General features: G+C 40.0%; 1 protein-coding gene across 1 annotated transcript; it reads left to right on the top strand.

Moving 5' to 3' along the window:
* The first annotated feature begins 383 nt into the window (after positions 1-383).
* myl2b (myosin, light chain 2b, regulatory, cardiac, slow) lies at positions 384-11,583 on the top strand. Its single transcript, XM_034205068.1, has 7 exons — positions 384-521; positions 7,279-7,365; positions 7,451-7,526; positions 8,061-8,165; positions 8,812-8,890; positions 11,169-11,217; positions 11,307-11,583. Exons 1-7 carry the CDS (start codon positions 519-521, stop codon positions 11,409-11,411), a joined length of 504 nt encoding a protein of 167 aa, XP_034060959.1. The 5' UTR covers positions 384-518; the 3' UTR covers positions 11,412-11,583.
* The last annotated feature ends 11 nt before the right edge of the window (positions 11,584-11,594 follow it).

Genomic DNA, 11,594 nt, shown 5'->3' with positions numbered 1-11,594 from the left:
AACACAGAAAAAAATAGCTTTAAAATGCATTGTAATAATCTTAATGTTGGTTACAATTTTAATACTTTGAAAAAATAGTTATTTCAAAAAAAGAAACATCTCTTTATCGTCTCTGTCTTTTTATTTGTATTTGATCCCACCATGTTTTCCACATTATGCTGCTGTCTATAATAAAGCCCCCTTCCCCCCCCCCCCCGCCCCCCCCTCATCACGACTGTTCCCCCAGCGGAGCGGGAGCACCTGTCTCTCTGATCCAGGCTTTGTCCTGCTGTTATTCTGGGTTATTCAGTAATGTGAGTTAAATCTCATGAACCATCACAATGGGGGGGGTTGGGGGAGGGGGGGGGGGTTGGGGGAGGGGGGGGGTCCTCTCCTTTACTTTACCTGTGACTAAAGAAGGCGTGGGGGTATTTATAGAACATGTAATAATACGCTTTGTTTTGCAACGAGAAGCGTCAGTATAAATCCTGCAGCGACAGCAGACTGTTTCCTGCATCGTCTGGATATCATCTGCTGATATGGTGAGTACACACATTTACACACATTTACATTATCAGATAGATAGAAGTACTCAGATCCTGTACTTGAGTAAAAGTAGAAGTACTCAGATCCTGTACTTGAGTAAAAGTAGAAGTACTCAGATCTTGTAGTTGAGTAAAAGTAGAAGTACTCAGATCTTACTTGAGGAAAAGTAGAAGTACTCAGATCTTGTACTTTAGTAAAAGTAGAAGTACTCAGATCTTGTACTTGAGTTAAAGTAGAAGTACTTAGATCTTACTTGAGGAAAAGTATAAATACTCAGATCTTGTACTTGAGTACAAGTAGACGTACTCTGATCTTGTACTTGAGTAAAAGTAGAAGTACTCAGATCTTGTACTTGAGTAAAAGTAGAAGTACTCAGATCTTACTTGAGGAAAAGTATAAATACTCAGATCTTGTACTTGAGTACAAGTAGACGTACTCTGATCTTATACTTGAGTAAAAGTAGAAGTACTCAGATCTTGTACTTGGATAAAAGTAGAAGTACTCAGATCTTGTACTTTAGTAAAAGTAGAAGTACTCAGATCTTGTACTTTAGTAAAAGTAGAAGTACTCAGATCTTGTACTTGAGTTAAAGTAGAAGTACTCAGATCTTGTACTTGAGTTAAAGTAGAAGTACTCAGATCCTGTACTTGAGTAAAAGTAGAAGTACTCAGATCTTGTAGTTGAGTAAAAGTAGAAGTACTCAGATCTTACTTGAGGAAAAGTAGAAGTACTCAGATCTTGTACTTTAGTAAAAGTAGAAGTACTCAGATCTTGTACTTGAGTTAAAGTAGAAGTACTTAGATCTTACTTGAGGAAAAGTATAAATACTCAGATCTTGTACTTGAGTACAAGTAGACGTACTCTGATCTTGTACTTGAGTAAAAGTAGAAGTACTCAGATCTTGTACTTGAGTAAAAGTAGAAGTACTCAGATCTTACTTGAGGAAAAGTATAAATACTCAGATCTTGTACTTGAGTACAAGTAGACGTACTCTGATCCTATACTTGAGTAAAAGTAGAAGTACTCAGATCTTGTACTTGGATAAAAGTAGAAGTACTCAGATCTTGTACTTTAGTAAAAGTAGAAGTACTCAGATCTTGTACTTTAGTAAAAGTAGAAGTACTCAGATCTTGTACTTGAGTTAAAGTAGAAGTACTCAGATCCTGTACTTGAGTAAAAGTAGAAGTACTCAGATCTTGTACTTGAGTAAAAGTAGAAGTACTCAGATCTTGTACTTGAGTAAAAGTAGAAGTATTCAGATGTTGTACTTGAGTAAAAGTAGAAGTACTCAGATCTTGTACTTGAGTAAAAGTAGAAGTACCAGAGTGTAGGAATACTCTGTTTCAGTAAAAGTCCTGCATTCAAAATGTTCCTCAAGTGAAAGTAGAAAAGTATTCTCATCAAAATATAGTGAAAGTAGCGACAGTAAAAGTAGTCGTTGTGCAGATTGGTCCATTTCAGAATAATATATATATATGTTTTATAATGATTGATCATGAAAGTGTTCTCAAAGCTGGTAAAAAAAAAACTAGAAGATGAACAAACCGGGAAGATGTAGAAGAAACAGGAGGGTGATCATTTAGACAGAAACCAGGAAACAAACGAGGAACCAACCAGAAACACAAGGGAAGACAAGACTATACACACACACACACACACACACACACACACACACACACACACACACACACACACACACACACACACCCCAGACTAATCACAAAGATAAGACACAGGTGGGGCCAACAGTTGAACACAATCAGCCAATCAGGGGAAGACAGGAAGTAAAACCACACAAGACACACAAAGTGTTATATTGTATATGATGGTATGCTTTGATGAATTATATATAATGCCGATGAAAGCGGATCAATATCCCCGAGGTCTCTAAAGCCAGTTGAGTAGCACTTGAAATGTTTGGCTCTATGAAACCTGATGTACTTATATGATTCTGTTTTCTTCAAGGTTGTGTCTTCCTGGTCGAATGTACTTATTGTAAGTCGCTTTGGATAAAAGCCTCAGCTAAATGTAATGTCATGTCTCTGAATACAGATGCACAAGAAGACGATGGTCAATAGGACGGAGCTGCAGATGTCCTATTGATGGTTTATTGATTATCTCATGTCTGCCAGCAATGAGGAATGAATAAAACAAAGAATATATGAATTGGTAATGGAGGTGAAAAAGAGAGAGGGAAGAGGAGGTAAGGGAAGGAGGAAAGGAGGAGACAAGAAGAGAGGAGAGAATGTGAAAGGAGATGAAAGGAAAGACAACTTGGGGTTAATGAGAAGGGGAGACAAGAGAAGAAGAGAGGTTTTTCGTTCATTTCCTTTCTGTTCCTTTCGTCTCCTATTCTCTTGTCTCCTTTCCTTTCCTTTTCTAATGTGTAGGAGAGGAGATGAAGAAGGGGATTAGGAGACAAGGAGGAAGGAGAAAAAAGCACAGGAAAGTAGAGGAAACATAACAGGAAGGGAGAGGAGAAGAATAGGCAGCAAAGAAAAAAGGAGGGGAGGAGACAAGAAAATAGGAAAGGAAAAGAAAGTGAGGAAAGGGAAGGAGAGGGAATAGGGAGAAGAGTAGACAAGAGAACAGGAGAGGGAAATAAAGGGGAAAAGTGAGAGGAAGGAAGGAGGAAACAATAGGTCCTCCCCTTAGAGAGAAAAGGAGATGAGAGAGAAGGAGGTGAAACGAGGAAAGGAGATCAAATAGGGAGAAGACAAGAGGAGATGAAAAAGGAGGTGAGGAGACAAGAAAACAGGAAAGGAAAAGAAAGGAAATAAAAAGAGGGACAAAGGAGGTGAGGAGACAAGAGAGCAGTAGAGGAAATGAAAGGGGAAAAGTGAGAGGGAGGAAAAAGGAAGAAGGAGGAAACAATGGATCCTCCCCTTAGAGAGAAAAGGAGATGAGAGAGAAGGAGGTGAAATGAGGAAAGGAAGATGAATTAGGAGGATCCATGAAAAAGGAGGTGAGGAGACGAGAAAACAGGAAAGGAAAAGAAAGGGAAGGAGAGGGAATAGGGAGACAAGTAGACAAGAGAACAGGAGAGGGAAAGAAAGGAAATAAGAAGATGGACAAAGGAGGTGAGGAGACGAGAGCAGTAGAGGAAAGGAAAGGAGAGGGGAAAGGACAAGAGTAGAAGAGGAAGGAGAGCAATTAAGGAGAGAAGAGGAGATGGAAACGAGAGCATAGGAGAGGAGGAAAGTAAAGAGGAAGCAACAGCAACACTTGATAATAATGTAGTATACGTCCTGAAGTTTGTTTCAGCGTGAAGCGACAGAGAAATAACCTCAGCCTCGTCACAGCAGGATCCTCTTCAGACACCGAAATAAATACGAATAAAGAAGTAAAAGTCCGCGAGGTTCCCAAACCCCTCAGAGTTAATCCTCCGTCAGACGGCAGCTGTCCACGCTCTGTGTTTTATTCCACATTTCCTTGGCAGACATGTGAATAACTGTAATCCGTGCTGCTCGCAGGGACTTCTGATCAAACCGAGCTCAGCTTCCTGTCACCCCCCCCCCCCCCCCCCCCCCCCCCCCCCCCCCCCGAGGCTTAGGGTGCATACTCATAAATAAAAAATAAAATATGGAGGCTGGAGTAAATATTTCCACAACAAGCTGACAGAGTAATCCCTCCTCATGACATGTGGAAACTTTATGCAAAGAATGACTGCTGCAGTAATGTTGTACTATTTTTACATTTTATTTTATATTATGCCGCTCTATACTTCTACTATACTATCAGAAGCACATATTGTACTTTTAGCTCAACAACATTTATTTATACACTTAGGTACGTTATACAAAACAAAATTACACGATGTTCACTTGTATGGAGAGGTGAACAAGGGTACACTGTAAAAAGAAACATGACTAAAGTAAACATATTGTACCTAAAGTAATTAAAACACTCAGATAATAAATATATATTATTTTTAAAACCTAAATATATATATATATATATATATATATATTCTTAATCATCTTACCGTTCGGCTCTTCTTGTATTTTTTCCTATCTAAAGTTGGCTCTATATAACACAACATTAAAATGCCCACAGTGGTTCCCAAACTTTTTCAGTCGGGCCCATAGACTGTATATATAAAGGTCGGGACCCCCTTGGGTATTGGAAATATTTTCGGGACCCCCCCCAACCCGGTTCCCATCTATATTGGTAGGATTAATTGTATATTGTTGTAAAAACATTACATTTTCTCTGCTGATAATAAGAAGATATAAAGATCCAACTATATTTATATTTTATTATGGATTACACTTGAACAAAAGTGCTTGTAAGATACTGTGAATTAATGTGGCCTAATTCAAACTAGCAGGCCTTCTTCCCTGAGTAGCAGATTTTTAAATTCAAATTTCTTTAAGGAAAATATATGAATTAACTACTATTTCTACTGCAGGTTGCAAACGATCACATCACTTTACCATTCCTATTCCACACGAGCTCATCAATGACTTGTTTTGAGACTGCCTCTCAGTTCATACTCAATGTTCAGCTTTGATCTGTATTTCGTTTTGATGGCAGCAACAGCAGAAAAAGCCTATCTCACACAAGTAGGATGTTGCCAAAGGCAGCATTATGCCCACAGCTCTCTGACCAATGAGATATTTTCGAGCAGTGTTTGTTTACAATTGAATAATAATAATAATACATTTGATTTATATAGGTGCACTTTAAAAACAACGTCATCTCTCAAGGTGCTTCACAAAGCTAAAAGGAGAAAATAATAAAATCTTCCCGCGACCCCCCTGCAGTACCTCCGCGACCCACCAGGGGTCGCGCCCCACAGTTTGAAAACCACTGCCCTAATATGTATTTGGTTTTTGTTAAAATCATAATGTAGTATAGTAAAAATAATACTCATATCAATATGTAGTGTCTCTACTTTAAAGAGTCCTCTCCTGCTGATGTTCAGGTGTATATCAGTATGTAGTGTCTCTACTTTAAAGAGTCCTCTCCTGTTGATGTTCAGGTGTATATCAGTATGTAGTGTCTCTACTTTAAAGAGTCCTCTCCTGCTGATGTTCAGGTTCATATCAGTATGTAGTGTCTCTACTTTAAAGAGTCCTCTCCTGCTGATGTTCAGGTGTATATCAGTACTTTAAGAGTCCTCTCCTGCTGATGTTCAGGTGTATATCAGTATGTAGTGTCTCTACTTTAAAGAGTCCTCTCCTGCTGATGTTCAGGTGTATATCAGTATGTAGTGTCTCTACTTTAAAGAGTCCTCTCCTGCTGATGTTCAGGTGTATATCAGTATGTAGTGTCTCTACTTTAAAGAGTCCTCTCCTGCTGATGTTCAGGTGTATATCAGTATGTAGTGTCTCTACTTTAAAGAGTCCTCTCCTGCTGATGTTCAGGTGTATATCAGTATGTAGTGTCTCTACTTTAAAGAGTCCTCTCCTGCTGATGTTCAGGTGTATATCAGTATGTAGTGTCTCTACTTTAAAGAGTCCTCTCCTGCTGATGTTCAGGTGTATATCAGTATGTAGTGTCTCTACTTTAAAGAGTCCTCTCCTGCTGATGTTCAGGTGTATATCAGTATGTAGTGTCTCTACTTTAAAGAGTCCTCTCCTGCTGATGTTCAGGTGTATATCAGTATGTAGTGTCTCTACTTAAAGAGTCCTCTCCTGCTGATGTTCAGGTGTATATCAGTATGTAGTGTCTCTACTTTAAAGAGTCCTCTCCTGCTGATGTTCAGGTGTATATCAGTATGTAGTGTCTCTACTTTAAAGAGTCCTCTCCTGCTGATGTTCAGGTGTATATCAGTATGTAGTTGTCTCTACTTTAAAGAGTCCTCTCCTGCTGATGTTCAGGTGTATATCAGTATGTATTGTCTCTACTTTAAAGAGGTCCTCTCCTGCTGATGTTCAGGTGTTATCAGTATGTAGTGTCTCTACTTTAAAGAGTCCTCTCCTGCTGATGTTCAGGTGTATATCAGTATGTAGTCTCTACTTTAAAGAGTCCTCTCCTGCTGATGTTCAGGTGTATATCAGTATGTAGTGTCTCTACTTTAAAGAGTCCTCTCCTGCTGATGTTCAGGTGTATATCAGTATGTAGTGACTCTACTTTAAAGAGTCCTCTCCTGCTGATGTTCAGGTGTATATCAGTAGGTATTGTCTCTACTTTAAAGAGTCCTCTCCTGCTGATGTTCAGGTGTATATCAGTATGTAGTGTCTCTACTTTAAAGAGTCCTCTCCTGCTGATGTTCAGGTGTATATCAGTATGTAGTGTCTCTACTTTAAAGAGTCCTCTCCTGCTGATGTCCAGGTGTATATCAGTATGTAGTGTCTCTACTTTAAAGAGTCCTCTCCTGCTGATGTTCAGGTGTATATCAGTATGTAGTGTCTCTACTTTAAAGAGTCCTCTCCTGCTGATGTTCAGGTGTATATCAGTATGTAGTGTCTCTACATGTCTCCATGCTTTAATGTTCAAAAAGCTCTTTATTGTTCTCATACTGTCTGTGCTGCAGCACCTCTTTTCACCCTCTGTCTGAAACCAGAGTCCAGTCTGCTCTGATTGGTTAGCTGGCCGGCTCTGTTGTGATTGCTTAACCGCTTAGAGATGTCCCGCCCCTTAGCCACGTACAATATGTGCGCAAGAGTTATGTCGTGATGTCACTATGTTCAGGAAGTAAACCAAGGAGTCCAATGGAGGCGTTTCATGTTGGCAGTATTTTTACTATGATTTTTGTCGATAGTATTCTGGATCTATTAAAGTGTCTTGATTGTTGAACTCCTGCAGGCTCCAAAGAAAGCGAAGAAGCGAACAGAGGGCGGCTCCAACGTGTTCTCCATGTTCGAGCAGCCGCAGATCCAGGAGTTCAAAGAGGTCGGTGCTATGAATAAAGGTTTTTATTTCACGTTGAGTTTCTCTGCATAGCGGAGCATTCCTGTAACATCTTCATCTCCTGCAGGCGTTCACCATCATGGACCAGAACAGAGACGGCTTCATCGACAAGAACGACCTGAGAGACACCTTCGCAGCTTTAGGTTCAGTCTGTTCATGAGTATATTCAGTCTGTCTATGTGTAGATTTAGTCGGAAAATAGCACCATGCATGATTGTATTCCTAACTTAGCAGTACATCTCTGTGACCCCTTATGGAAGTTACTTTCTTAAATCAACTTCGACCTCCCACTCAACCCTAACAAACAAAAAATATGTAATGCTTGGGAGTGCATTTGTTAAAGTCTTTATTGTGTTAAACAAAGAAATAACAATGACCACATTTAGGAAGAATAAAGAGTGCTCAGTTGGGAAGTTAGCTGAAGCACATTGGTGGAGAAAAACAATTAGAATTAAAATGCTAATTCATGTGGTTCTTAAGAGTCTCTCCTATTTGTCTGGATATTTCTGGACTGTTGACAAAACAAGCTGCAATATTTGAAAGCATTTTTCATTTCTCCATAACATCTCATTGAGCAAACGATTCATCAGAGGAGGAGAAGATAGCCGTCAGATTGATCAATAATGAAAATAATCTTTAGCTGCAGCTCTAAATCTTTCCCTCCACTTTGTGTGCAGGCCGTTTAAATGTCAAGCAGGAGGAGATAGACGAGATGCTGAAGGAGGCCCCGGGGCCCATTAACTTCACCGTCTTCCTCACCATGTTCGGAGAGAAACTCAAAGGTGAGGACAGCTGTATATTTCAACACCAGGGCAATTACTGGAAGAAAACATTTTTAAACGGAAGCAGGCATAGTTAGTAAAAAGAGACACTAAAAAACTACAAAAATTCTAACAATGGAGTCATGGATGATCCTGCGGTCCTGTGTCCTGCATCGCGAGCCCTGGATCTTGAGTCGTGGCTGTGGTCCTGGATCATAGGTCCTGGATGGATATCCTCGTGGATTCACCTTCCTATTATACACACATGCATTTCCAAACATTTGGACTACCTATGTTGCAAATGTATTATCGTTTCAATTTACACATGGCATCTATTGCACGTCTGTCCGTCCTGGGAGAGGGATCCCTCCTCTGTTGCTCTCCCTGAGGTTTCTCCCATGTTCCCTTTAAACTGTGGGTTTTCTCTGGAAGTTGTTCCTTGTACGATGTGAGGGTCTAAGGACAGAGGGTCTAAGGACAGAGGGTGTCGTATTGTCATACTGATATTCTGTACAAACTGTGAAGTCCACTGAGACAAATGTAACATTTGTGATATTGGGCTATATAAATAAACATTGATTGGTTGATTGAACAATGACTATGAGGCACAACATTACCGCAAATAGATCCAAATCTCTACCAAGATATGAAAAATGTTTGTCCTCAGGTGCCGACGCAGAGGAGACGATCCTCAACGCTTTCAAAGTGTTTGATCCTGAGGGGAAGGGAACGCTGAAGAAAGACTAGTGAGTACAACATAGCAACACATAACAGTCCAGTTCTGTTGTTGTTGAAATATATTATAATGCAAATACTTTCACTTAAAGAGGCCCGATGCTTTTTGTTTTCCATTTCCTGTAGTGTGTCATATAGGTTTTTGTGCATGGATATGGTCCCTGTGTTTCCCTCTCACACACTCCCCTCCCACCTGAAATGCCTTCATTGGACTCCTTTGTTTACTTCCGGAATATAGTGACATCACTATGTAACTCGTGATTCTATTGGCGAGCGCTCCAACACATTGTACGTGACAGGCTAAGGGGCGGGACATATCTAAGCGGTTGACCAATCACAACAGGGCCGGCCAGCTAACCAATCAGAGCAGCTCTGGTTTCAGACAGAGGGTGAAAAGAGGTGCTGCAGCAAAGGCAGTATGAGAAGAATAAAGAGCTTTGTGAACATTAAAGCATGGAGACATGTAGAGACACTACATACTGATATACACCTGAACATCAGCAGGAGAGGACTCTTTAAAGTAGAGACACTACATACTGATATACACCTGACATCAGCAGGAGAGGACTCTTTAAAGTAGAGACACTACATACTGATATACACCTGAACATCTGCAGGAGAGGACTCTTTAAAGTAGAGACACTACATACTGATATACACCTGAACATCAGCAGGAGAGGACTCTTTAAAGTAGAGACACTACATACTGATATACACCTGACATCAGCAGGAGAGGACTCTTTAAAGTAGAGACACTACATACTGATATACACCTGAACATCTGCAGGAGAGGACTCTTTAAAGTAGAGACACTACATACTGATATACACCTGAACATCAGCAGGAGAGGACTCTTTAAAGTAGAGACACTACATACTGATATACACCTGAACAACAGCAGGAGAGGACTCTTTAAAGTAGAGACACTACATACTGATATACACCTGAACAACAGCAGAGAGGACTCTTTAAAGTAGAGACACTACATACTGATATACACCTGAACAACAGCAGGAGAGGACTCTTTAAAGTAGAGACACTACACACTGATATACACCTGATCATCAGCAGGAGAGGACTCTTTAAAGTAGAGACACTACATACTGATATACACCTGAACATCAGCAGGAGAGGACTCTTTAAAGTAGAGACACTACATACTGATATACACCTGAACAACAGCAGGAGAGGACTCTTTAAAGTAGAGACACTACATACTGATATACACCTGAACATCAGCAGGAGAGGACTCTTTAAAGTAGAGACACTACATACTGATATACACCTGAACATCAGCAGGAGAGGACTCTTTAAAGTAGAGACACTCCATACTGATATACACCTGAACATCAGCAGGAGAGGACTCTTTAAAGTAGAGACACTACATACTGATATACACCTGAACATCAGCAGGAGAGGACTCTTTAAAGTAGAGACACTACATACTTATATACACCTGAACATCAGCAGGAGAGGACTCTTTAAAGTAGAGACACTACATACTTATATACACCTGAACATCAGCAGGAGAGGACTCTTTAAAGTAGAGACACTACATACTGATATACACCTGAACATCAGCAGGAGAGGACTCTTTAAAGTAGAGACACTACATACTGATATACACCTGAACATCAGCAGGAGAGGACTCTTTAAAGTAGAGACACTACATACTTATATACACCTGAACATCAGCAGGAGAGGACTCTTTAAAGTAGAGACACTACATACTTATATACACCTGAACATCAGCAGGAGAGGACTCTTTAAAGTAGAGACACTACATACTTATATACACCTGCACATCAGCAGGAGAGGACTCTTTAAAGTAGAGACACTACATACTGATATACACCTGAACATCAGCAGGAGAGGACTCTTTAAAGTAGAGACACTACATACTGATATACACCTGAACAACAGCAGGAGAGGACTCTTTAAAGTAGAGACACTACATACTGATATACACCTGAACATCAGCAGGAGAGGACTCTTTAAAGTAGAGACTCTATATACTGATATACACCTGAACATCAGCAGGAGAGGACTCTTTAAAGTAGAGACACTACATACTGATATACACCTGAACATCAGCAGGAGAGGACTCTTTAAAGTAGAGATATACTGATATTAAGCTGAGAATTAGGAGAATAGGACCCCTTTAAACTAAACTAAAATTAAAAGATCGGATACTTTAAACATTAGACACTTTTGTAACGCCAATGCAGTGTTATACATACTAGATATAAGAATAAATGTTTCCCTCACTGCTGCTGCTTGTGTTCACAGCGTGTCTCAGATGTTGACCACGCAGGCGGACAGATTCTCCCCTGAAGAGGTCAGAGCTCCACCTCAGACTATTACTTTCAACTAAAGACATTATTCTCTTTGAATATTGACATATATTTGTTAACTCCTTGTCCCCAGCTGGGAGAGATGTTCACAGCGTTCCCTCCAGATGTGGCAGGAAACCTGGACTACAAGAACCTCGTGCACATCATCACGCACGGAGAGGAGAAAGACCAGGAATAAATGATCCTCTGATTTAAAAACAAACGTGCAGAAAATGAGCAGAAATACAAATAAACTGTATCACATTGTGTTTTGCATTATGGTATCGATACATTTTAATGTAGTCATAATAGTCGGTGTATGTGTCTATAAATACTGCAATCTCTTGATGTGTATTTTGTGAAATTAAAAGTTTGACACCAC

The sequence above is a fragment of the Gymnodraco acuticeps genome, unplaced genomic scaffold (assembly GCF_902827175.1).
Source record: "Gymnodraco acuticeps unplaced genomic scaffold, fGymAcu1.1, whole genome shotgun sequence".
Taxonomy (NCBI): Eukaryota; Metazoa; Chordata; class Actinopteri; order Perciformes; family Bathydraconidae; genus Gymnodraco; species Gymnodraco acuticeps.
The sequence above is the reverse complement of the archived record's forward strand: the minus strand, read 5'-3'. Positions and strand labels throughout refer to the sequence as shown.